General features: G+C 39.2%; 3 protein-coding genes and 1 long non-coding RNA gene across 4 annotated transcripts in view; 1 reads left to right on the top strand and 3 right to left on the bottom strand.

Annotated features, from left to right (window-relative positions):
• Positions 1-583: 583 nt before the first annotated feature.
• On the bottom strand, positions 584-9,085 carry LOC144050959 (uncharacterized). Its single transcript, XR_013293973.1, has 4 exons — positions 9,025-9,085; positions 5,311-5,468; positions 2,480-2,650; positions 584-2,409 (listed from the first exon to the last, which is right to left on the bottom strand). It is a non-coding gene; the product is annotated as an uncharacterized LOC144050959 (long non-coding RNA).
• Positions 2,346-9,688, top strand: hdc (histidine decarboxylase). Its single transcript, XM_077564656.1, has 12 exons — positions 2,346-2,447; positions 2,512-2,684; positions 2,774-2,887; positions 4,427-4,549; positions 4,630-4,767; positions 5,322-5,465; positions 5,658-5,724; positions 5,799-5,961; positions 6,786-6,876; positions 6,946-7,044; positions 7,230-7,331; positions 7,607-9,688. The coding sequence occupies exons 1-12, from the start codon at positions 2,420-2,422 to the stop codon at positions 8,336-8,338; spliced, it is 1,974 nt and encodes a 657-aa protein (XP_077420782.1). The 5' UTR covers positions 2,346-2,419; the 3' UTR covers positions 8,339-9,688.
• A 138-nt stretch (positions 9,689-9,826) lies between these two features.
• LOC144050956 (long-chain fatty acid transport protein 2-like) lies at positions 9,827-15,218 on the bottom strand. The gene is made up of 10 exons (XM_077564658.1): positions 14,697-15,218; positions 13,577-13,786; positions 13,337-13,495; positions 12,993-13,117; positions 12,717-12,911; positions 12,550-12,640; positions 12,275-12,473; positions 11,746-11,843; positions 11,325-11,455; positions 9,827-10,185 (listed from the first exon to the last, which is right to left on the bottom strand). Exons 1-10 carry the CDS (start codon positions 15,169-15,171, stop codon positions 10,012-10,014), a joined length of 1,857 nt encoding a protein of 618 aa, XP_077420784.1. The 5' UTR covers positions 15,172-15,218; the 3' UTR covers positions 9,827-10,011.
• A 934-nt stretch (positions 15,219-16,152) lies between these two features.
• LOC144050955 (long-chain fatty acid transport protein 2-like) overlaps positions 16,153-27,192 on the bottom strand; it is a 13,827-nt gene continuing 2,787 nt past the window's right edge. The window contains exons 3-10 of the mRNA XM_077564657.1: positions 27,020-27,178; positions 24,375-24,499; positions 20,933-21,127; positions 20,077-20,167; positions 19,304-19,502; positions 19,115-19,212; positions 18,423-18,553; positions 16,153-17,993 (exon numbers count right to left, since the gene is read on the bottom strand). Coding sequence (XP_077420783.1) covers positions 17,817-17,993; positions 18,423-18,553; positions 19,115-19,212; positions 19,304-19,502; positions 20,077-20,167; positions 20,933-21,127; positions 24,375-24,499; positions 27,020-27,178 — 1,175 coding nt within the window. The 3' untranslated portion in view covers positions 16,153-17,816. The remainder of the gene's footprint in view (positions 17,994-18,422; positions 18,554-19,114; positions 19,213-19,303; positions 19,503-20,076; positions 20,168-20,932; positions 21,128-24,374; positions 24,500-27,019; positions 27,179-27,192) is intronic.

Genomic DNA, 27,192 nt, shown 5'->3' with positions numbered 1-27,192 from the left:
TAGGAGCTGTCGAGTTCAAGTTGTTTGTGAGATTTTGTTATGGGAAGAAGTACGAGAGGTGCCCTGAAAGTATATTTTGTCTAGAGATGAATACAGCTGCAGTCTGTGTACGAAAATAATATTATGTAACATATTGAGTGAGAACCAATCTGTTCTACTCATTCTTAGTAGGAGGAGAAGGGGCGTTTTACTTCCAAAACTCGATACTATAAAAAGCCCTCTCTCCCAAGGGAGGGGGCACATAGGCACTTTTTAAATTCCACCTTTTACGTGATGTAAATTGTTGCCGTGACCGGAGAATTCTCTGTTTAATAAATCATCCTTGCAAGGTGTTTTTTCTTACAAGAAATCTGTCTTCAAGTTTTTGGAACACGCAAGAGGACAAATAATTAGCCTCTTTCAATACACAGTTCTTAGGACTGTTTAAAGCTTCATTTTGAATAAAATTTCTCACAAAAAAGGCACACATTTATGGTATATTACAGCCTTAATGTACACAGATTTTGTATCACTTATACAAAATAATGCCATCAGCAAATATTTTTATTTTGTGTACTTTGGGTGCCTTTAGAAATAGTCAGAATGACATTTATTTTTATTTTATTTTTATTGCTGTCAAAAGTCAATACAGGTCCAAATTGACGAGGCCAGTATAGTACACACAAAAAAATTGCTTTATTTTCAAATGAACAAAGAGTCTAAACATGGTAGGAGTAATTATTAAAAAATACAAAATTAACAATAGTCCCCAAAACAACATAAAGTAACAAACAAATGCTGGGCGCAAAATCAACATGAACAGTGAACTTGAGAACAGACAGAAAGCATTCAAGCAACGATCCAACAAAGACGGAAAGAAACCAGGTAATACAAGCAAGCTGACGAGTCAACAAGGAACACCTGGACAAGACACAAGTAGCCGAGGGAGCTGATTGGTAGACACAAGGGATTGGGCTGATAGAACAGGTGGACACAAAAATCTAACGAGACAGTCAAGACATAAAAAGGGACATGGGGAAAACATGGCATAACAAAAAACAAACAAAACCAAATCAACTAAAATGAAGGTCGTGACAAATTCATGGTTCAGCAAGTAATTTGTCACACAGGGTCAAGTAACTTTAAATAATATTTTGATAGATCAATACTCCCTGTTTATTGGGTATATTATAGACTGCACTCATAGAGTATCAATATTAGAGAAAAATGTGCTTGTGTCATGTCCACAATTGTTGGGGTAAATTGCTACACACAGGCTATATGACAAATGTGAATATGCTGCAGTACCTAAACGCCAATCTTGCATTGATCAAATAAAAACATTAAAATGTTTTAAAAGATTATTTTTAAAGTGTAATTTATCTTAATTATTTATAATCCAAGTACCGGTAATATTTATTTTATTTTCTGTCAGGTCAACAAGTATGGTTTATTTGACTAACTACATTGAAATGTAATTTAATCTACTGCCTCTATGATTAATCAAATTCATACTCATGTGTATTCATTACAGAAGCAACTCTCATTTATTTGTTTTGAATGTAATTGTGGCTAGACCAATGGTGTGCAAACAGCCCACGGCATATATTAAAAAACATTTTTGACATGGTCACAATGCTATTTAAAAAAAAAAAAGGTGGATTAAACTTTTGTAGCTATACAAAGACCCACACAAATTACAGCTAAAATAGTAATTGAATATCTGTTTGTAACACTGTGGAGATCAAGATAATTCAGTTTCAGAAACGAAAATGGTTTCATACACTTGTTGCTTAGTGTCCTAGTAAAATAAAAAAATATATATATATATCTAAGTGGCCCTTGCATCTTTCTATTTGTCTGTATGTGGCCCTCGGAAGAAAAAGTTTGGACACCCCTGGGCTAGACTGAAGATTAAGTCAAGTTTAAGTGTGCCTCTCGGAGGTTTTAGCCTCTTCCGTGTACCATTCATTATCATTACTGTTGAATTTGGCTTGTGGCTAATGTTGACTAATATTTGCTTGAATGACCTGATCCATGAGTCAGCTGGCTGTTAGTATGGGAATCTCCTGCTGTAATTTTTATTATTATCATTATTTGATGTCCTTTTTAAGGCCCATATATATATATATATATATTACCTATCAGTGTTGGATCTCTTTGTTATTTTCACCTGCAATACACAATCCATTATCAGTGTTAAATACTGAATATACAAATCAACAAGCAATACTTCTTCATAAAGATGGACTGAAGAGAGGCTTGGTCAGTGACTGACGTCATGAAAGAGCATTTGTTCTGTGTCAAATGCGTCACCGGCGTAGGGCGTACTCCTGCCAATGGTGGCTATATACATGAGAGGTGATCTCGGCTCCTCAACACAGGCAGCTTCTCTGCAGCATCATAACCATCCATTCGAGACACGCCCACCTTAACAAATATGCAGGCTGAGGAATACAACCGCCGAGGTAAAGTCACACTTTGTAAATACTATCCATACCTTCACAATGGCAAAATCTTTTCCCTGACCAGGTAAGGAGCTGGTGGACTACATCACAAAGTACTTGGGCTCCATCCGGGAGAGGAGGGTGATTCCAGATGTGAAGCCAGGCTACATGAGGGAACTCATGCCAGACACGGCACCCACCGAGCCCGAGGATTGGGAGAGAATCTTTGATGACATGGAAAAGGTTATCATGCCGGGAGTAAGTTGTGATGCCGTTACTATGTCATCCAATTGACTTGGAATTCACGCATGTTATAAAACCAGGATTGTTTTTGACACTTTGTGCAGGTGGTTCACTGGCAGAGTCCTCACATGCATGCCTACTACCCCAGTCTGACATCATGGCCCTCAATGCTGGGGGACATGTTGGCTGATGCCATCAACTGTGTTGGCTTTACATGGGTGAGGAAAGAAAAAGAGAAAATAAATCAAACGCTTTTATTCGTCCAGCTCAACCATCGCCCGTACACATTTGATGAGATATTTTGTTTGTCATATGGGCTGGCTTTGTTTTGCTGTATTGTGGCAATAAATCATTGTCAAGTAAATCAAGTTTTTTTTTCAGGATATGTTCATTTTAGTATTAATCTAGCAGGAACGGGGATGCAAATCAATGGCTACTGTCTTTCATATTAACAAACAAGGTTGTGCATCTTAAATCAGTCAATAAATAATCTGTAATTATTTAAAGTAGCACTAAGGAGCTTTTCGACCTTAATAAAATATTTTTATAACTCTTCTGATGAAACATAGACTTAAAACTAGTTGAACGGTACCTTTGCCATGGCCTGAGGCGGTCTGTATCATTTTTACTGGCACTAAGCAACATTGAGGAGGATGGTAGGAACACTGCCTCACAAAAAACTACAAATGTGCTGACTGCTTTATGGCATACGTCAAAAGCTACCCTGGATGAAAGGACTGTCAAGGATCAACATTAGCCCGGATTTCACTTGCTGGCGTGTGCTAAAAAACGACGCAATGCACTTGTCCTCATAGGAAATGTGGTCTTCCTTCAGATATAGCAATACTGCTTTTGTCCATATGGTGCCGCCATAATCAACGTAAATTGAAAGTTCCTTAGTGTTGCTTTAAAACTAATGAACGTAGAAATTTCAATTTCGAATCGCTACTGCCACCTGCATACACCCTTCTTCATGTACACAATGCGCACATGACGTCACAAAAGGCAGGAAATTCGAACCCTAATCCAGTCTGAAAAACATTGGCCATAGGCTTGTAGGAGTACCCCTTGTGAACAGCTAAGACAGGGTTGGGCAGACTCGGTCCTCGAGGGCCGGAGTCCTGCAGGTTTTGGATGTTTCCCTTCTCCAACACAGCTGATATATGATCTGCTCATCAGCAAGCTCTGCATAAGCTTGGTAACGATCCTGTTGATTGGACTCAGCTGCGTTGCAGCAGGGAAACCTCCAAAACCTGCAGGACGCCGGCTTTTGAGGACCGAGTTTGCCCACCACTGTTCTAAGATGTTAATCTACTAGTTAGGAGATGTTTCAGTCATATGTGGTCAAATAAAAAAGGCTATTGTAAAGACATTTTTGGGAAAATAGTCACAAAGAGCAGCTTTAATGAAAAGCCCGAGCGTAGGTTTCATGAGCAAAAATGTAACTTTCGCTATGATGGCTTAAATGTAGGCCTATGTCAGTTTTAATATATTCAAGGCTGCCACTTCTGTTTTAGTTGAGACAATTAAAACAGGGTCAAATTGTTGTAAGATGCTACTAGCACTTAAAAATCACACAAAACTCGAGTTTCCAATAGTCTGGAAGGGCCACGTAGGCAACGTCCTCCAGATGCCTAAAAAGGTTTTCGTAATAGGTTGCATGTAGTGTTGACAAACTCAATTTCAGAGCACAATTACAGAAAATTGGACGGAAATTAGTCATATAATCTGTGGTGTTGTTTTTATTGTTTGCACAGGCCTCTAGTCCCGCATGTACAGAGCTGGAAATGAATGTGATGGACTGGCTTTGTAAAGCTTTGGGACTTCCCCAATTCTTCCTCCATTACCACAGTGAGAGCCGGGGAGGAGGTATAATACAGGTAAAACTACACCTTCTCATATTTTCACATCAACAGGAGGCGACACCAAGTGACTGGTTGTTTTGACTCTCTCCGATTAGAGCACCGTCAGTGAAAGCACGCTTGTGGCTCTTCTGGCGGCCAGGAAAGACAAAATTTTGCAATTGCGGTCCGAGCTGGACCACGACATGGATGACTCTGTCCTGAATTCCACACTGGTGGCTTATGCTTCAGATCAGGTCAGTACTTGGAAAATCGATTCTCATAAGAATCACGATTCTCATTTAGTATGATTCAGAATCGATTTTAAATGTCCCAAAATCGATTTTATTTAAATTATTTTATACTGTCTTCCCTTTGTGTGTGCCTTTATTGGGAGAGCTGTTCATGTTGTACCCGATTTGGCCACTTTGGGGCAGTGTGGTTCCACGCGGTCTGAGTTGTAGCCACATTAGCGAGTAGAAGGAAAAAGTTACGACAAGTTATACCAATAAAAGTTGTTTTTTTGCAGCATGGAGCCGTTCTTTTGAGTGATAAAAGTGCCGCGAGTAGCGCACTAATTAGCATTAGCGAGTCAGACTGGAGTAGATCATTACGATTCCTTGAACATCTATAAATTGAAGCAAAAATCATTGTCAATCAAATCATTTAGAATCAAAAAGTGTTCCTAATTGAAAATCGATTCTGAATCGAAACGAATCGTGAGACATTCAAAGATTCCCACCCTTATTGGACGGTATTACCACCAGCCTGAATAAAAGTCCATTAAAAAGATGTTTTACTGTGTTGACAGGCGCACTCCTCAGTGGAAAAGGCGGGTCAGATCTCTCTAGTGAAGATCCGATTTCTTCCCACGGATGAGCATCTGTCTCTCAGAGGAGAGATGTTGAAACAGGCGATACAAGAGGACAGGAGCAGAGGACTGGTCCCTTTTCTGGTACTGAAGGACAGATTTGGTAGAACAATAGTTTGATCACAATTAATACCGCTATAAGAGTATCGATTTGCTAAGGCTTTAACGATGAAAATGTGCAATCATGATGTTTGAACTTTTGCTACTAGGTTTAGATTTATCATCTCATTGACTTGTACCATTATCATACTCACGTTTATTCTATATTGTCCTCAGTTATGTGCCACTTTGGGGACCACGGGAGTGTGCGCCTTTGACACTCTCTCAGAATTGGGACCAGTGTGTACGTGTATTCTTTAATAGTGATCTTTGTAGAGTCAAACGCAACATGTACTAATTGTGTGCAACATTTTACAGGTGCAGAAGAGGGATTGTGGCTCCATGTGGATGCTGCGTATGCTGGGTCAGCCTACTTCTGTCCAGAACTTCGCTGGTCTCTTGAAGGCATTGAATTTGCGCACTCGTTTGTCTTCAACCCATCAAAATGGATGATGGTCCATTTCGACTGCACAGCTTTTTGGTGAATATATTTTTTGGTTTGTTAACTCTTTGACTGCCAGACGTTTTCAGAAAAGGGATGCCGTGGGTGCCAGCCGATTTAAGCATTTTGACTGATCTTTCAAGGTCCACAGAAAATTATGTGTTTGGACTACGGAAACACACATACTGCCAAATGAAAGATTGGACTCTCATCTTTCATCAGAAAAAAAAGTTTGTTTCTACCTTATTCCGTTTTTCAGTAATCAACAATAGAAAATGGTTAGTTTCACCTCTGTTTTGAAACAAATGTCTTTTAACGTCTTTGGCACTCCTCCATAGGATTTTACTAAACGTTATTTAATGTTTTTGGCAGTCAAAGAGTTAATTATTTCTAAAGGGGAAGACGATCACCCAATTTTTTTTTGACAATAATATTTTCTATGCAGCCCCACTAATCTAAATACGGTATTTTGGTTAATATTGTGTTAGTGGAATATAAGTAAAGTAGCAAAATCCAGCGTTTTTTAATCAAAATCAGAAGGCAGACACTTTGCCACTTGGTGTCGACTGAAGATGACATCAAAGTCGCTCAGGCAACAACCAATCACAGCCCACCTGTTTTCTGAGACTGAGCCCTGAGCAACTGTGATGTCATCTTCAGTCGACAGCAAGTGGCAAAATGGCCGCCCCCTGAGATGGATAAAATTGGTTGGATTTTGCTTCATAACTCATATTATATATAGTGAGGTCACATATAACATATTGCTGTCAAGAAATGTTTAAGGTTGACTTCCACTTTAAAGATTCTTACAATACACAATGGACTGCTTGCTAATCCTGAGTTTATTCTATGTATGGGTTAAGGGTTAAGGACAAACTCAAACTCCAACAGACGTTCAGTGTGGATCCTGTTTATCTCAGACATGAAAACTCACAAGCAGCCACAGACTTCATGGTACGACCACTTCATGAACAATTACTTTCCGATATCTACATGCTCAGTTGTCTGTTTTTTTCTGTGCAGCACTGGCAGATCCCACTCAGTCGTCGCTTCCGCTCTCTCAAGCTCTGGTTCGTCATGCGTGCCTTTGGACTGAAAAATCTCCAGGGACATATCAGACATGTATGCTGACGTTATTGTTCTTCGCATGATTTGGGAGTAAAATCCTTCAGACATTCCCATATCTTGTCGAAGATTATAATGTCCAAACGTCCCAAAACTTTGGTCCAGACACTTTCTCAAGCATCGTCTTGTATCTCCACTGCTTTTGAAAGGCAACATTTCGTTTTAAACCTTTTTCCTTTCAGGGTGTTGAGATGGCGAAGCTCATGGAGTCTCTGATAAGAAGTGACCCAAACTTTGAGGTTCCTGCAAAGAGATACCTCGGCCTGGTTGTTTTCTGTCTCAAGGTAGGTACACTAGTTGAGATTTGGGATTAAAGCAGTAAGATATAAACATGATTAGTTAACTTGGGTTCGTTCTGTGGAGCAACATGTTGTACAAAGGCTAATCATTGTTGAGATGTACAAACTTCCCAGCACACCTTGTTCAAAGGTAGGTCAATGTGTTCATTTTATCACCGAGAGGTGAAGGACAGCGTGATTATGATCCGAACCCTTGAACCGACGGCGAGATTCGCTTTGTTAAACTATTTGCGGCCCTGCTGTTTTCATTTCTCTTGTAGAAAGGTAATGCTTTAACCCAGGAGCTGCTGAGGAGGCTGACACGCTCGGGTGCCATGTACCTCATTCCTGCAGACGTTCACACCAAACGCATCATTCGATTCACGGTGACCTCACAGCACACCACGGCGGACGACATCCGAAAAGACTGGAGCAGTATCTCCAAAATAGCTTCCAATCTCCTGGCGGAAACATGGGATCTAGGTGGTTCGAAGGTGTTAGGAGACAAGGTGAAAGGAGAAGACGACAGAGGTGTCAGGCCACGGGAGACCGAGGAGACCGCCCCGAGGATAGACAAGGCCCAGGTTGAACTTTGGATCGACAAGGCTTGGAATCGGTCCAGGAGACCCATGCGCTCTTTGAGCTGCAGCAGCGAGCCTCTGCCGTACAGTTATCTCGGTCTAAGAACCGGCCTTGCATTTGAAACCAAGCTGAGCCCTCAAGATGAAGTCGATCTGCCGACTTTAGCAGGAAAGACCACGGAGATGCCTTCGAATGTTGTCGGAAAGCAAATCACCAAAAAGCTGACCAAGTTCAACAGCGTTCCAAGTTTCTGCAATCAGTGGGCGCAGGGTGGTCACCGCCAACTCTGCTGCGCTCTTAAAGTGGCTCAGCCTCCAAAACTTTTGACCTCCACCTGTGGGAGAATAAACTGTATGCCATCTGTGCCCGTTAGCAACACAACTGCTTCTTCTCCTGCCATTGAAACTGCTCCTGCTCCCAAACTCCTCTAAATGTGGGGCTTTAGTGAGTTAGGCCCGGTACACGTATAACTTTGCTGTATTTCAGAGTCCTCGTTCGTCAGTCAGAGCTTCTTTGATTGGCTACATTCCGTCATGTCACGGACTGGCCCCGATTTTGCTCCTTCCCGATCAAGAACGTCAAACACTCAACAATTTAGAAAATTGTCCGATAAGGTCATCTTTATGTCTGAGGCGTAGTGTTAATTCTATCCGCCATTTTTAAATTTAGTCTCAGTTATAGTCCAGTTAGTTTTTATCATAGTTAGTCAACCTCATCCCATTTTTATTTTGTCGATTATAAATCGAGCATTTTAGTCTTTATTTTAGTCCAAGAAAATATAATTTTATTTGTCTAGTTTTAGTCAACAAAAACTGTCAACGTTTTAGTCTAGTTTTAGTCAGGACAATCATTTTACCCCTGTATACTTTTTTGTCAGCAGATTATGTTGAACATTTTGGATCCAAAACTATTTCACATAGAATTTTCTCTCATCTTTTTGATGAAAAACAACTTGACACACAATTACAGTATATCAACATGTGGCTACTATGGCTCCATGCTACGAGCAAATACGTTAGCCAGCTATAGTTAGCGCTCGGATTAACATTATTGTTGGAATGTTATAGCCTTTGGATTAATGTTACATTATAACTATAATTATTATTATTTTTTTTACCTTTCACCACCAATGCTCCATCAATGCCCAGATGAGTTTGACTGTTTTACTCTGACTGCACCTATCAGCTTTTATCTTCCCTTTATAGTATAGTGTGCAGACCCTGCACACTCTACTATAAAGGGAACAGTTTTTTTGGGGGGGGGGTGGAGTGGTGGAGGGTGACGTCATGCGGCGTGCACTTAAGATCGTGCACTTAAGATCGCGCACTTAAGATCGTGCACGTACTCGCTCACGCACCATGAACGAGCCTCACACAGATGCCGCAGTTACGCTTTGGGCCAGAGGTGGCAGTATAAAAGTGACAAACTGCACAAAGATCCTCAAGTGAAGTACATTTTTGTCTCGTCTTGATTAGTTGACGAAAATGCACACTTATTTTAGTCCCAGTTATTGTTTATTAATAAGGGTTTTAGTCTAGTCTAGGGCCCGACTGATTAATCGGCCCCCGATTATAATCAGCTGATTATTGCCCTTCAAACATCGGCCAATTCGATGATTATTTTCCCCTTAACGTTATCATCGAAGAAAACTGAAGTTACCAATTCTGTGAAAGTACCCTGAATGCACCATTTTGTTTGCGTAGCATTAGCAACTAGCAAGTGTGTAGCGTATGTTATTCTGGTTATTCTGTTAAGCGTCCTTTAAGATGTTTAATGACGCCCCAGTTGGGATTAACTGTAAAACTAAAAGAATCACTTTATTAAATGTTCGAACTGCGCATGATGTTACAGTGGCTTGAATTTGGTGCAAAATGTTTGAGACCCACTGTTAGGTTCTCAAATATCACACTGTGCATACATTTAGTTTGAAATAGTTTTATCAAAAAAACAAGCAAAGCATTCCATTTTCAAGTGTGCAGAAAAAAGAAAAAAACAAAGCATGGAATATTGCTCTTGTGTGCTTTGCAGTGTAAAAGATTCATAATCACTTTTTGGCTTATTCTATGGATTTCACTGCTGTTTGAGTAGTAGAAACTGAAGTGATTCACAGTTTGTATCTTCCCTCTGCTATGGAGTTGAACGTCTCCTGGGTCATGGGGACGTAGCCTTGATTGTCCTCCAGGAAAAGCAAACGATCCTGGATGGCGTTGGGGTCGAAGCCCTCCTCAGCCAGTTTCACTTTCATCTGCTTGAACGTCCCGGTCACTTGCAATGCATTCTGTGGGAAAATACTTGTAAAATAAATCATGATTGCAAATGATTTTTGAGCAGGTGTATGATTTTTTTTTTTTTTTTTTTTGTATGTCATCACAGATGGAAAGTAATAAATTAGAAATACGTAGATTTTTCAAGTATCCATAATTTACCTGAGCACTTTTTTGGACCACTTATTACTTTTACTCCATTTGAAAACCAGTAGCTCTACTTTCTTCGACAACCCGCTTCTTGTATCTCTTCTACAGAGGGCAACTTCATGAGGTAGTGCAAATTCCCAATTCAAATGCAGACATGTTACGATGCCAACAGAAAACCATTTCGTGTAGCATATTTTTTATTTCGTGTGTGTGTGTGTGCCGCATATATTGCTCGTATCAGAAACTATCAATGGGTATATTTATCTTTTTCAACTGCCAACTTTAGCGAAGATAATTTAAAAGGTGAGCCAATGTTAGCTAGCGCTTGAAACTAAGGCATGCAACATGATTTACTTATGTTGTTCTCAGTGTGAGCACAATCAAAATTCATTGATTGATTAAAGCAGCAAAATCCAGCATTTTCTATCACTATCACAAGGCGGCCATTTTGCCACTTGCTGTCGAGTGAAAATGACATCTCAGTCTCCGGTAACAACTAATCACAGCTCAGCTTCAGAAAACAGGAGAGCTGTGATTGGTCATTACCTGAGCCCTAAGCAACTGTGATGTCATCTTCAGTCGACAGCAAGTGGCAAAATGGCCGCCCCCGAGATGGATAAAAACGTCTGGATTTTGCTGCATAACTCATATTCCACAAATGTAATATTAATCAGAATGTCATGTTTAGACTAGTGAGGTCACATATAACATATTATTGTCAAGAAATGTTTAACGTTGACTTCCTCTTTAAAAAAGGAAACTATTTTGTGTCTTTATTCCATTGTTCCAATTTATCAAAACAGGTACTCTATCCCCCCCAAAAATTCCTTCTGTATTTAAGCACTTTTCCAAAAGCATACTTTTCACTGTACCTTCAGGAGGAATCAGTACTTCCATTTTTTTATTTTTTATGTGCCTGTCTATACTTCTACTTAAGTAGAGTGTGAGAACTTCTGCCACATCTGTATGTAATTGTATTGTCTATAGGCAGGGCGTAATTTACCTGAATGCGAATAAAGCGTGGTCTCGCATAGCTCGGAAGGTAGCTTTTGACATGCTGATACACAGCTTTCCCATCAAAGTCCATGTTTTCTTTCAGGGTCAGCGCTGCCATTCCAATTCTTCCCTCGTGTCCTAAAAGTATGAATATAAGCTCATGTTCAGACTAAAGTATCACACATGAAATGAATAAGGTTGTATGTGTAACAAATGCGTTTCAAATGGACTTTTAGGTTATTTTTGTCTAGTCATGATTCCCAGTATGGCAAGGTTCATGGCTATGTTCATTAATGATTAATAAAAGGCCAAATTCAAGTTAAAGAGGGCATGCGGCACTAGAAGGACTTGATGAGAGCACAATGGTAGTAAATTAAAAAACAAGCAAAACCACTGGATACGTTTTAGCTAGATTGATGGAATATTACCTGGCACCTTCACGCCGTAGACATTAACCTCGTCAATGCAGTCCAGCATGAGTAAATGATCGGCTATCTCTGTGGTTGCCACGTTTTCTCCTTTCCATCTGAGATAGATTGTAAAACAGGCACTGAACAACACTGTAGCGAGCCCAGTGAGCAAGAAAACTAATGTTGATTTTGCTTCCAAGATTGCCCTGCTGAAGCAAAATGTAATAAGCCAACTATCGGGGAATTTAAAAATAAGATAGAGTGATGCTGAGATAAAAGAGATCCGATTTACAAGATTTTCGAGACACGAGCCGTCAGTCTGGGATTTTTTTGCTTTGACGTGCAGTACAGAATAAGAGAAAAAGGGAGGCTTCATGCCCATTATTGCCATTCACAATTAAAATTTACTGTCAAACTAAATATAAAACTAAAAGAAGTACAGAAACAACCTAATAGCGTTGCCTTAAGAACAGCCCTGTTAACTTCATTAGCTTGTATCTGATGGCACCACTGTATAAGATATCCTAAGTTGAGTTCATTGACTGACCTGAAAGTGTCTCCAATGCGGTCTTGAAAGTAGACAAAACCCTCGTGGTCTATCCTGAGAAGATCACCGCTGTTAAAGTGGATGTCTCCCTTCACAAACACGTCCTTCAGCTTCTTCTTCTCAGTCTGCTGCTTGTTCTTGGCGTAGCCTGAGAAGGGGGTCCTCGCGCCAATCTTGGACACCAACAGACCGGTCTCTCCTTTGGTTGAAAGTGACATGTTTTTAGAAAGACATTTAGGTTGTGGGATGGATTTTTTCATTTTGTTAGCATGTACCTCTGGGAACTTCAATGCAAAACCCTCTGGAGTCTCTGACTGGCTCCTCTTTCTCTGTGTCGTACCTTATGAGGGCATAGGGGCACCCCATCTTAAAAAAGGAGAAAACAACAACGCATGTATTTGAGTATTTCTAACTGACTTAAAACAAGTGATTGACATCTTACTTTGTGGAGAAAATTCTCTTTGCCAATAGCTCCAATTTTCCCAATGTAGTTGACAAAGCCAACGTTTCCTTCCGTGGCTCCGTAGACTTCGCAGATGCAAACATTCCCAAACCGTTGCAGAAAATCGGCCCAGGTATCCGCTCGCATGCCGTTTCCCATAGCTAGTCTGACTTTATGATCTTTGTCATTGTCTTTCTAAAGGGGAGAGAATGACACGGGACTGTTGAAAGGACAAGTACGATTATCAACCAAAACAACGACTTAAGAGTTTGTTACCTGTGGTACGTTGCAGAGGTATCGCATAATCTCGCCTATGTACTGAATAACCGTAATATTGTACTTCCTGCAGTCGTTCCAGAAGTTCGATGCAGAGAATTTACGTTTCAAAACAACAGTGATACCTGGAAAAGAAGAAGAGCATGTTGAATTAACTCGCAAGTCAAGTATGGATGTAAACGAAGACACTTCAGGACTTTGAAATACAAACAATGAAGACCAGAGGCAAACTGCTTGCTGTTTGAGGTCATAAACTTGTTGGTTTATCCTATAATAAACTCAGCGTCAATGTCAGAAATGTTCCAAAGAACAAACGACCTTCAGTTTAAAGTTATAATGATGACCTTTTTCTATGGCTCCACACAGTCCCATGAGAAAGCCAGAACTGTGGTAGAGAGGCAGGTATACGTAGATGACATCATCCGAGCGTACGCCAGCAACTGCCTGAAGAAAACTTGCCAACCATATCCTTTCATGGTTGATGACCGCTGCCTTGGGAAGCCCTACATAATGACATAACAAATTAAGTAACATTACAACGTCTACAAATTGGACAGTCACACAGGTTAGAATAAGCAGTTGACCTGTGGTTCCTGAGGTGTAAATGTAGAGGGCAGGGCTCTTGATGTTAATGTCGGCCCTCAGCTGAGGTGACAGAGGTTGGTCGGAGGCCTGGCGAATCTTGTCCGAGAGACACTCGATGCCCTCCGACTCATCGCCCTCGCCGAGGATGAATACACGCACCCCCTGCTGCTTCAGGGTAGGCAACACCTCCTTGACGGCCTCACGTAGTTCTGAGACAACACAAGGTCAAAATAACAATAAAAGCAGGGTGAGATTTGTTTGATTTAAATCTTGGCACTGTTATGGTTTACATGCTAACTTGAGCATTGAGTCTTGGTTTTAGAACAACAAAACCAATGAGACATACAGTACAACTTGACTATACACATAAAATATGTGTGCCACCCCAAAGAATTTCAAATAATGTATGCAAAAAACATATATATAGATGCCCTGAAACAAAATGTAACCATAGTGGTTGTAAAAGTGATTCCTATATATATAAAATACCAAATAGCTCAAGAACCCCCTAAAATTTGTTCTCTTTTCTCTACCACTTTATGTGCATCTTACATACCGAATATAACATAAAAACATTTTATACCAGCTTTTCTGTAGGATTTGGTTGATGCTTTTGTTGTAATTGTGTAAACTTCCTTTTTTATTACATCACTTTTACGTAGTAAATATAAACTGAAGTTGTCTCTCAACACAGACACAACCAAACCTATTACTAAAATAATGCTAGCCTATCTAGAAAAGTGATTCTCAGACCCAGTAACTGATTTAGACTAGACTATGAGGGAAAAAAACGTGACTAAATAACTCGGCAGAAATTACACCATCAAGCCATATGCTGTGAAGTAGAGCAAAGGTGCAAGTCTCACTTCTATTTCTTACATTTTTTTAGAGTGTAGAATGCGTCACTAAACCAATGAAACCCTGTTACACATATGATCAAAAACACAAAAGTGTATAAAGATTTTCTTGCTTTAGTTAACGAAAGTTTAAAAAATATATATATATTTAATGTTTTCAAGAAAACAGTTATTTGATTAAAATTAGTTCATTTTGTACAGTATTTGTAATCACTGTGATGGTGCATGCTGGGACTTGTAGTCGGGTCGGGTTGTTCCTCACCAGCCGCAACGAGCAGTACTTTGGCGTCACAACACGAGAAGCAGTGCAACAGAGATTTGGAGCGGATGTTGTAGTTGAGCAGAGCAGCGGTACATCCCAGCTTGGCGAGACCGAGCCACAGCCACACGAAGAGCGGCTCGTTGCCCACAAACACGGCCGCCGTGTCACCCGGCTTGAGCAGGTTCGACAGTGCTGTAGCCACACGGTTGCTCTCTTGGTCGGCTTGTCTGTACGTGTAACTGCTGTCCTCGAATACTATAAACTTCTTGTTCGGCTGTTTGGCCACCTTGTCCAAGAAACAGTCGAGAATGCTGTAAAATGGCTTCTTTGTGGAGAATCTGCTGAGCTGTCTGGCGATTTGAATGGCAGTGATTGCATAACGCAGATCATGCAAAAAGTACGGGTTTCGCCAGTAAAGTAGTACCGGAACGATGGCCAAGCCTGCCAAAGCGGTGTATAAAATATAGGTAAGCATGCTGGTCAAATGGAAAGTGTTTATTTCAGCAGCAACAGATGAGCATGATAAAATGGACAGTTTACGCCCATTGAACTTTGACACGATTCCCCCCCCCCCCCTTCCTCTCTACTGGGGGGACTGCACAGATTGTACAGCGTCAGTCAGAAATGGGATTTGATTTGTAAACATGCAATGCACCATTAGATAAAAGTTGGCAACAGCATACGCATACAAAAAAGGGCTATGGGGTTTTAGGGTGACATTTCAAGACGAACGTACTGTTTTTACAAGTTAACTTAATTTGACGTCCTCTAAACTTTTTTTTTTAATTACTTGCTGTTAGTGTTGTCTAACAAAGAGCTGGAAGGAACAATTCACATAAATGTTATTTCCAAATGTCACTTTTCTGCCTTTCTGTAACGGTTTCAGGTTCTCTGTTGCAATCTGGCTGATCGATGACACTCTGGGCGTCATCTTTTGTCTCCTGATGTCAAAATGTGAACAGCAAGATGAACAGGACTTTAATACGATTTCTACTTGAACCAGGAAGATTGAGATTCAGATTATATATTTAAATCTCCTTTTAAATGTTTGTTTACACAAGTATTAGCATATTATTGGTAAGTATAGATTAAAATTATCAATTAATAAAGCGTACTAAATAATGATAGCCCTAATAGTAATAGAGATAATGATGACAACAACTGTAATGGTGATAACAGAAACACACTAATATGACAACAGAAATACTATATAAGTATATTATGTATTAATTTAAAAACTATTCAGTTAATCCTTGAATAAGAGCATTGACAATGTTTAAATCTATTCAAAACATTTTTGTGTCTTGTTTTGGTGTGTTAATGAAATATGAATGTGATATAAGCGTGGGACTATTAGTCAGTCACTAGTTAACGCTGTTTCCTGTTAATTTGTCGCCACCTAGTGGATTACGCTTCAGTATTTCAAAAAACTAGTCACTGAACCAGGTCAAAAAGATCACATGCCAGGTATTTATTTGCTTACTTGGTTGCATTTCCATAATAACAATAATATACATTCAGAAAATATAATGTTTTAGTATATAAATATACTGTATATATACATACACACACACACAATGTACAAAATTGTTAAATAATTTAAAACTGACAAAATAAAAATATGCCTAAATTTAGACCGTGCTCATAGAAGACCACTTAAGAACTGTCTTTTGTTGTTGTTGTTGCTCTTAACCAATTTTGGGTGGTTTTTTTTCATTGTAAATTTTTTTTTTAATGCACAAATTGACTTACAGACTTTTTCCTTTTGTCAGTTCAAAGTTATTTCATTGCTCTTTGTGGGGTTCTTTGATTAACAGGGGGCCACCAACAAAATTTCCCCCCCACTTGTCAATATTTTTCTTTCCTCTATAAACGCTTTAGTCAAAAGTACAGTGGTGCCTTGAGATACGAGTTTACTTATTTCCTTCATGGCCTTACCATGCTCGTAACGTGAATCACCCAGGGTCCCCACAGTACCAAAATAAATGCATTTAAAATCTACACCAAAGGGTCATTTATTAAATGAATGTTCAAAGACAAGGACATTTTCTCTAATAACAGTTTTAGTTTGTTTTGTAAAAGTAAAATGTACTTTCATTTACTGTTTAAAAAAAAAAAAAAATCATGTTTGTTTTTCTTTTATTTCTTTAACAAAATGTTTTTATGTTAGTTTGACTTATCTTATTAGTTTTTGTTAACTAAAATAACCTTGGTTATCATTAAGCTTGCAGCCTAAGTAAAGGCTAAAATAACCAATGTGTAATTGTCTTTGTTTAATGTTTAGTTATTCAGTCAACTTCAACTGAGAGTGGCATTAAGCAACTTGAAGTCTCTTTTTTTAAAGAGTTGCTCACTATTTGCCAAATGGTTATTTGTTGTGAAGCGAATATATTTTAATTCACTGCCACGATACAGCAGTCGTATCAAGTTTACGCTCACAAATCAAGGCAAAAAAAAAAAACACACCCTCAAAGTCTCATATCTTGAAAAACTTGTAAGTTGGGTCACTCGTATCTCAAGGTGCCACTATATTGATGACACATGTACAGCCATCCTATAATTCATCTGCATACACCTCATTCATACGTGCTGTTTTGGTCGCCATCTTGGTCAACACAAATTTGCAGATTTATCAAAACAGAATTTGTAAACACTATTGGACATCACTTTTCATGTAAACTCTTGACTATTCACGAGAACTTGCTGGTAATGTATATGCCAGGGGTCACCAACTCGGTCTTCAAGGACACCCATCCAGCATGTGTTGGATGTAGATTCATGTGATCAGCTCATCCGCAAGCTCTGCGGAAGCCCAATAACGTCCCTGATCGAATCAGGTGCATTGGAGGAGGGAAACATCCAAAACATGCTGAAAAGGTGCCCTCGAGGACCAGAGATGGTGACCCCTGCTGTATAATATGTAAGTATTGTAAGTGTAATAATTTTGCTTCCCAGAGTGGGTCATTTCTTATTTCCATTTACTACTTATAATAAGCAGGACTCTGCATGATTTCACATACTTGATTGTTAAAAGGTAAACATGGTTCCAGTTCAAGTTGAATATAACGCAAGTACCTCTGCAGCCACACTGCAAAGCCAGCACAGTGAGTGAGAATTGGTTTAGAGCTTCATGCTTCCTGATAGGATGGAGCTGTGAACCTGAGCTGTCAGGGGTACGTAACTTTTGAGCTTGTCATCGAGGATGTATAGGGGGTCCTGGATTCGTCCTGGGTCAAAATTCTCCTCCACTAACTTCACTTTCAGTTGCTTGAAAGTCCCCGTCAACTCCACCACATCCTACAAGGAGTTCAAACCAAAAACATGTTGGGGACACTCCTATTCAGTAATAATATGGGAAGCTGTTATATATATATATTCATATTGTACCATTTGATGCTTTAAATATTAAATCCTTGTTGTGGTAGATGCCACATGCACAAGGTGGCGGTAATGCACCAAAGGTATTTGCCAACCGCCGAAAGAAAGTAGAAGAAGGAGTAGTCATGGCAACTAATGTGTGATAATGTATCACTAGCTTAGCATGTTACATTTCTATTTATAGCACTAAATGGCGCAAAAACACTTAAGAAAAAAAAAATGTTTTGGCAAGCAGCAGTTTTTACAACCTGGAGCATGTGCTCTGACTTTCATGAGATTGTAAAGTGAGCACCTACAAACAAATGCAAGCTGCCAAAGACCTTCCACAAGACAGTTAACAAACCTTACCTTTATCCTTATAAAGCGTGGCCTAGCATACGCAGGTAGATAGCTAACCACGTGATTATAGATTTGACTTCCATCGAATTGTGCTCCTTCCTTTACAGTGACGGCGGCCATTCCTATGCGTCCCTCGTGCCCTGAAACAAAAGATAAATTCACATACAAACTTGCAACAGTATAGAACTGTTCAACAATAACGATGCTCACTCGTAACACGTTGTGATTATTCAGAATATAAAAAAATATATATATGGCGTTTGGGGTTGCACAACCATACATACCCCAAAAGTTTTAGTTTTTTTACATTGATTTAGCTAAAAAAAAAAAATGGCTAGCTTGCTAGCAGACTACACGGTGCTATCCATTTAACCGCCAAAAAACATGTTTTTGTCATTAATCTTAGTAAAACGAAAGTCAGTTCTTTAGCCAGTCCATTTATGATCATGTACAGTATGTGTGAAATGTAAATGACAGAGTTCCAAACAGTTCATCTCACGTAACTTCTTTTCAATTGACACATTCAAACTATGATGGTAGTGAACAAGGCTAAAATTAGCATTCAAGCTTTGTAGCTTGTTTTCTTAATTGCTCAAATAACTGTGTAAGTGTGTGTTTACTTGTGGTGCCATGATCAGAGCTTTTGCCACCCTATGTGTGACATCATCGTGAAATTCATTACAACAGATATTTTCAAGTACCTGGAACTTGGACACCGTAAACATTGGCTTCTTTGAGACAATCCGTCAGTGTCAAGATGTCAGAAACTTCTGTTGTAGCCACATTTTCACCTTTCCACCTGTGAACGCAGAAAAGTTAGAAACAAAAGAGAACCGTGTGAAATGTTGTACAAGATGATGCTTTTGGAAAAGTGGACAAAATTGCTGTACCTGAATGTGTCACCTACGCGATCCTGAAAGTAAATGAAGTTGTCTTTGTCAATCCTCATAAGGTCTCCACTGTTAAAATACAGATCTCCCTTTTTGAAAACATCACGAAGTCTTTTGCGCTCAGTTTGCTCCTCGTTCTGGGCGTAGCCGACGAAAGGAGCTAGGTCGCTAATCTTGGATACCAGCAGTCCTGTCTCACCTTCAACAAAAACAATACGGTAAACAGTAACGGTAAATACTAAGGGTGGGAATCTTTGAATGTCTCACGATTCGATTCAATTCTGATTTTTGGGCCTGCGATTCGATTCAGAATCGATTTTTGATTCAAAATGATTTGATTGACAATGATTTTTGCTTCAATCTATAGATGTGCAAGGAATTGTAATGATCTACTCCAGTCTGACTCGCTAATGCTAATTAGTGCGTTATTCGCAGCACTTTTATCACTCAAAAGAACAGCTCCACACTGCAAAAAAACAACTTATTTTGGAATAACTTGATTGTGACTTTTTCCTTCTACTCTCTAATGTGGCTACAACTTAACAGTGTATTAGACCACGTGGAACCACACTGCCTCGAAGTGGCCAAATCGGGTACAACATGAACAGCGCTCCAACTAAAGGCGCACACACAGACAAAGGCAAGACAGTATAAAACAATTTAAATAAAATCGACTTTGGGGACATTTAAAATCTATTCTGAATCATACTAAATGAGAATCGATTTTTTTGGCACACCCCTAGTAAATATTGACTCACTCAAACGTTGCTCACCTTTGGATGCCTCAATGCAGAGACCGTTAGCATCTCGAATCACCTCATCGCGCTCTGTATCATACTTTATGAGGCTGTAAGGAAACAGTTTCTAGAAAGAAAAAAAATAGAAGACAACAAAATGCATATTGGGGTGTAGATTTAAAAATAATAATTCACCAAGTACCACGTAAAAAAAAAAAAGTAGGCCTGAGTTATTCATCAAACACGAGACTTATATTTTAAGTATATTATTGTAACTTTATGCAGTTTGAACATTAACACTGTGCTTAAAAACAGGCACACAAGAAAAGGACTTAAAGGGGAAGTCAAATCAAACGTTTTCTTTAAAATATGTTCAATGCACACCCCACTAGTCTTAGCACGGTATTCTGATTCATATTGTGTCTGTGGAAAATGAATTAAGTAGCAAAATCCACCCGTTTTTATCCATTTCTGGTCAATTAATATTGCACAAATACAATATTAATTAAAATAAATACCCTGTTTAAACTAGCGGGGATGCATAGACCATGTTATTGTGAAGAACATTTTGAACTTGACTTCCCCTTTAAATAACAATTTCATAAAATGTATAAAACACATAAGTCAATAAAAAATTATGCCTAAATAAAATTTCTTCAAATTAAAAATACAAATGTATGGAACCTAATTTCAATAAAGCAGAGCCATACTCAGGCAGTGATTCTTTCCCCTAACACTAGAGGGAGCCGGCATACCTCTTGTATACCACTTTGTGAAGCACTGGATAAGCGGTTCACATAATGCATGGATGGATGGTAAATAGTATTCACACTGTACACTAGTATATGCTCTATTACATATTTACAGAGACACGGGGGAGTTGTTTCCTTACCCTATGAACAAAGTTGACTCTTCCGAGGGCTCCAATTTTCCCAGCATAGTTGACAAATCCTACATTTCCCTCAGTGGAGGCATAAAACTCTTTGACCTGAATGTTCCCAAAGCGGTTCAGAAACTCCCGCCATATCTCCGCTCGGATTCCATTTCCAATGGCCAGTCGTACTTTGTGGTCCTTGTCATTTTCCTTCTGTATTTCAAGCATAGACGGTATGGTCATTCAGAAAAGTTTCAACTTATATACAGTCACAAATTGAGAAATATTAACTATTTTAGTCAGTAAATTATCATGATTATTTTTGGTAGTTGTAGTAGTTGGTATTAGAGATGAAATACAAATGTATCGAACTTAGGAGTTCAATACAAATTAGCATAAGCAACACAGATAATGGATGACTGGATGAAGTGTACTTGAGCAATGATTATTTCTCAAACCACTAGAGGGAGCCTGTACCACACTTTGAGAATCGCTGAGATAGGCTAATCCCTAAAAGTTCGAGGAAGACTATTTGAAATTGATCCTTACAGAGTCCTGACCTTTAACTTTAGGTCATGATTTTCAAATTTGACCTTGCTCAAAATGGGCTTCCTTCTTATAAAACACACACGGCAATAATCCTCGAAAACTGGAGATCACTGGTTGAAGATTACAACCTTGTGTGTGTTGGCAGGTCTACAGACATAGTGGCTCAGGACCAAATACAGTATTGTGGCCCATCACTTGTATCCTGGACCACAATCAAGAATCTTTCTTGGTGAGTAAGCACATGTTTGCATATTCACTTATAAGGCCAAATTCAGATCAGCGAAGACGCTTCAACTCCAAATTGACTGAAAATGCACACAAAATATTGAAGCATGTGACCACTCGCATTCCTCCTGAGACCCGATGACCAAGTTACTCGATATGGTCTTCCAGGGTAAAGGCCAGCATCTATTCCGAGTGGTGACCAGATACAACTGATACAGGATCGAGTGCTAAATTGAAGCTGCAGCGCATGTGACGCAATTAGATACTCTGAATGGCAGGAAAAAAATAAAAATAAATAAAAGATACTCTGAATGGCCGTGTATGAGCAACTTACAGTATGCATGGATACAGTACATTCATTTTAAGAAGATAAAAATGATTATATTACCCTGAAGAAGAGTTGCTATTGTACATAACCAATAGTTACACTACATGTATACATAAGGATTCACACCCTGCTGATTCTGACGCAGAAGGCCGGAACCCGATAGTCGAGATTTAACGATTTCTATTTTGGTAAGCCAGCTGTGATGAGCCGAGGGAGTGGGAATGTGCAGATTTGGAAACTTATCTCCAACAGGATCTGTAATAAAAGGCAGCTTGGTGCAGGTTAGTTCTCAGTATTCTGGGTGTGAATTTGTCTTGAATGAAAATGTGATACAGTACTTCAAGCGGCGTGGAGGCATGGTGCCCAGAAAGCTCTGCTAATGAAATACCTTGTCTCAGCATCTTACTTCCACCAAGAGGGAATCATGCACCTTGTGTGAGAGGTTGCGCTTTCATCACGTTTGCTCGTTAGTAGGGCTGGCCGTTATGGCACAAAATGCAGATCACGTTATAAATTGAATCCGGGAGTATAGAAACACAAGTGTAAAAATTACAATGAAATTATTTCTCAGTAGGTTAATTCATTATGTAACTTTGGACCCTTGACGCCTGAATTTATTTCCAATTCTTAGTAAAAAAAGAAAAAAAAGAAGTCTGCTTTCAAGTTGATGCTAAGCTAAGTTCAAAAGTTAATTTGAGTATAGCACAAAAAAATAGGTATTAGATAGTTCTGATGGGGTTGGTGAAAGATTAGGTTGGTAACCTGGTGCTGGATTTCACTTTCCTTTCTTTGATCCTTCCTCGGGTCTCCTGACAACCTCACGACTCTAGCTGGATTCTGAAGTATTCGGTTTAGGTGAACGGTATGGACTTTTTAATAGGTTTTAGGTGAATTAATGAGTATACACTCACACGCACATATGCACACACACACACCTGCACATACATACAAAAAAAAGAAAGAAAGCATTGATGATGACATGTCGAATTGGTAAGATTACCAAATGACCAATACTGATCTCTCAGAGAGAGAGAGAGAGAAAAAAAGATCATTATGATGCAAATTAGCCACAACAGGCATTTCTGGTTTAAACAAAACCAAAAAAACAGCACCCGTTTCCATCTCAGATATGATGATTCTTTTATTAATGTAACAACTGTTATGTTACAATGTGAGTGAGCGTGCCACTTGAGCTCACTTGTGGAATTTTTCCCCGCACCCATGAATTCTTGCATAGGCTGGTGATGCTTGGGCATTTCCCAGAAACATTCCTTTTCAGTTTTCTATGCCATTGTTCTATGCTGGAAAGTGACTGGGCAGTGGCAAAAGTGCCGTCAACAATCACCCCTTTGTCGTCAAACCATTTGCCCGCTCGTACGCCCACGTTATACACAACAGCCTGTTGCTCTTTGAATGACCTTCCTTCCTTCCTCCTCATCTCTAAGTCTGCAGTGGAACTGCACTCACGCAGGCGCTTTTGCCGCACAGTCCCCAGCATTTGTATCTCGTGTTTGCAAAGAGAGACGAACTGCTCCAAAACTAATTATCGCCCGGTTGCATAAGATTCTGCACTAATTTTTTTAGTTGTACAGAAAAATAATGAAAAATTACATTTATAACTCACAATGTTTTTTTTTTTTTTAATGATCACAGAGCAGTTCCTAAAGAACGTGTGAGTATTGAAAGCCGTCTATTTACAGCCATTAAGGCTGAATGTAGCAAATATGCTACAAACCGATTTAATCAAGTATATACAAAAATATTTGTCATAGGTACTTGACTCATTAAGTTACAAGTAAACAATACCACATATTTTTATCTTGGCAAAACTGACTTCAAATTGGACAATTCATCCAAGTTTGCAGTCCGAAAATGTCGGCGTAGCACGAGTAGAGCTCCGGAACAGGATTTATTGTCCCCTCTGACCGGTCCTATGACAAACTAATGCTTGCAAAAGGTTCCTAGGTATGTATTGGTAATGCATCAACAAGCAGAAAAGGAATACAGATGCTATTTGGGCTGCATTTGGAGTGGAAGCGGTTTAATGTGACGTCAAGTCATTGCGGTTAATGAGTTCTAATCCCTCCCTAAAAAAACACGTGATCCAGGTAGGCTATGCAGTGAAATAAAAACCTTATTATAAGCTGCAGTGAAATAAAAACCTTATTATAAGCTGCTGTTCCATAAAAGCAAAGGAAAAATGTAAAAAAAAAAAAAAAAAAAAAAAAAAAGCATGTTCAGTCATGTCTTACAAAGTTACATTACATTTACAATTACATTGGTTTATGTCGGCAGCTTCTATAAACGAGTCAAACCACTGCAAATTGAATTCTACTGAAAAAGTGCTTGAAACTTTACCTTGGGTGTGCTGCAGAGGTAGCGCATCACTTCCCCTATGTACTGCACAACTGTCACATCGTATTTCCTGCAGTCGTCCCAGAACTGAGAGGCCGAAAACTTCTTCTTCAGAATGATTGTGGACCCTCCAAAGACAAGATCATTAACATTAGTCATCAATCCAAACTGTGACAGTTAAGTCGGGCCAATCAAGTGATAATATAGTTCCATCATACTAGCGTCTTCCTATTAATTATGATTTAACTGACATAAATGTGTAGAGAGTTGAGTGTACCCCCCCCACCCCACCCCAATTCCACAAAAGGAGGAAAAAAATATTTTTGACCTCAACCACCCGCCCCAACTATCTGCCACGACTGATTTGTTTATAAAGTAGCTGCTAGTACATCTCTGCAGAGAAGCTAATGCACCTTGCGCACTCTCTGGACGAGAGCACCACTGCCACCTACTGGAGTGGTGTGCAATTACTTTATTCTAGTATGGCAATAAACAAACAAAAAATGTTCCCTAGGATCAACCCCCCAACCCCGTCCTATCTTTAGCCTATTAAGAAAGGGGGAAAAAAGCTTTTCGAAGGTCGAGGTAATCCACTGTTGAGTAAATCAGCTTTGGTCAGATTATTTCTTCTCTGTGACAAAAGACTCCATTTGGATTCTAGTAAAAGAAAACGTAACACTTCCAAGAGGAAGTATCAAGTTGGGAGGGCAGGAAGTGCAACATTTCACTAATTTGACAAAGCACATTTTAGATACTCGTCACTTTGCTAGTAGATCAGCATTTCTGAGAAGCCGCTTTAAATATACACTACAAAAATTTTTGTTCCACTTTTGTTAACAAGAGTGTGAAAACTTAGATTTTTGTTTATTGTACATTTAGAACAGATATAAAATTTGTGATTAATTGTGAGTTAACTAGAGAAGTCATGCGATTAATTACAATTAATAATTGTAATCGCCTGATGCCCCTAATTTTTAATAATCTTTTTTTTTTAATCGCATCAGGTGATTAAAATTTTTAATTGTAATTAATCACATGACTTCAATAATTAACTCACGATTAATCACAAATTTTATATCTGTTCTAAAAGTACAATAATTTTTTTTAAGTTTTTATACTCTTATTAACAAAAGTGGAAAAAGTGGAAAACTAATAGAAATAGTTCAAATGAATTTTTGACGTCTATAGCCGTCAATGGCAGTGAATGAGTTAAGATTTTGCAATGGCTTTCCTTGAACGGAACCCTGCTGAACAGGCATGGTGAATATATTAAATTCCATATGTTTTTCCCTCCCACACTACCACACATACAAGAAAAAAACAACATTGAATTGTAGTGTAAATCTGAATTTAGTTTGAAAATACCACATTTCGTGAGACAGTTCAACCCACTTTTGACCTCAGAAGAGACGAGCAGATGCATTCTCTGACATGGAACGCCAAATAATCACACAAGACCACACCTTACTTATCATATTTCAGTCTCAACTATTGTGCAAATCTGGTTGGCTTTCTCTGTGGTGCAGACATAACTGCATTTGGAAAAGAAAATCATTGTCAATATATTTTTTATTTTTAACCACTTTACCAAGAATTTACAGTAGTGTACTTGGAATTAAAAAAAAATGAAATTTGAGAAATTCCACGATGAACCTATAACTTAATTTGAGCTTTTGAGTGCATTTAGTTTTTGTGTTTTGGGGAATGCTGGATGGAGCCCCTTAGAAAAGCCGCCATGTGCAGCCGCACATATTGCATTGGGTCAAATTAGGTTGGTCTTTAACTCATTCACTGCCATTGACGACTATAGACATCAAAAATGCATGTGAACTATTTCTATTAGTTTAACATTTGTTTTCATTTCATTTCATTTTTTATGAAAACCTAGATTTTTTTATTGTACATTTAGAACAGATATACAATTATCATGCATTCACAAAAACTACCACATGGCAGACATGTTTGTTCGTTGGTGCTGCGTGCGCCTGCGTTGTGTGATCGTTTTTTTGATCGGCCATATAAGGCTTTGATCAAAATCTGCCGCAAATATCGGCCAATCATGGTCTGAGCATCCCTAACCTATACAATGTCCCTATTGAAGGTCTACATGTTCAATTCTAATTTGGCGCCTGATTCTTTTTCACTGAATGAAGCAGACTGCCACAAAAAAATACCTGGCGGGAGTCTCAACACAACAAATTTAATCCGGAGGAGTATGGAGAGCTTGTTTTCAACAGGTTGACTGTATTGAATCAAACCAGGGCGGACAAATTGTTTAAAACAAAACCGGAGCCTCGCCGTTCCGATTGAAGCGTCTACATGACTTGTCATGACTGTCTGTGTGTGTGTGTCTGTCTGTGTGTGTGTCTCTCTCTCTCTCTCTCTCTCTCTCTCGCTCTCTCTCTCGCTCTCTCTCTCTCTCTCTCTCTCTCTCTCGCTCTCTCTCGCTCTCTCTCTCTCTCTCTCTCTCATCGTAGAAACTGTAATCCCTCGAAGTAATCCCCATTTTTAATAAATGTACCTGTAATCTGATTACATGTTTTTTTTCCTGTAACTGTAACGGAATACAGTATACAGTAACGCCGGTACATGTATTCCGTTACTCCCCAAGCTTGGTGTTAGGACAGGTTATCTTTGCGTACACTCACCTGTCTCAATAGAGCCAATAAAGCCTATTATGAATCCGGCTGTGTGGTACAGAGGCAAGTTGACATAAATGACGTCACTTGAGGAAACCCCATTTGCAGATAAAACAGCCAGAGCTATTAGGAGGCGGTTCTGGTTGACTACTGCTGCTTTGGGCAGGCCTGCAACACAACAC

The sequence above is a fragment of the Vanacampus margaritifer genome, chromosome 4 (assembly GCF_051991255.1).
Source record: "Vanacampus margaritifer isolate UIUO_Vmar chromosome 4, RoL_Vmar_1.0, whole genome shotgun sequence".
Lineage (NCBI taxonomy): Eukaryota > Metazoa > Chordata > Actinopteri > Syngnathiformes > Syngnathidae > Vanacampus > Vanacampus margaritifer.
Note: the sequence above shows the minus strand (reverse complement) of the source record. Positions and strands in the feature narration are given on the sequence as shown.

Bases quoted from the DNA above. Each gene is read 5' to 3' on its own strand.
- hdc (XM_077564656.1), top strand. From the start codon at position 2,420: ATGCAGGCTGAGGAATACAACCGCCGAG. The intron at 5,466-5,657 runs GTACTGAAGGAC...TATTGTCCTCAG, and splicing joins GAGGACTGGTCCCTTTTCTG to TTATGTGCCACTTTGGGGAC. The intron at 7,332-7,606 runs GTAGGTACACTA...TTTCTCTTGTAG, and splicing joins TGGTTGTTTTCTGTCTCAAG to AAAGGTAATGCTTTAACCCA.
- LOC144050956 (XM_077564658.1), bottom strand. From the start codon at position 15,171: ATGCTTACCTATATTTTATACACCGCTTTGGCAGGCTTGGCCATCGTT. The intron at 13,496-13,576 runs GTCAACTGCTTA...GTCATTATGTAG, and splicing joins TTACACCTCAGGAACCACAG to GGCTTCCCAAGGCAGCGGTC. The intron at 13,118-13,336 runs GTCATCATTATA...CTTCTTTTCCAG, and splicing joins GTGTGGAGCCATAGAAAAAG to GTATCACTGTTGTTTTGAAA.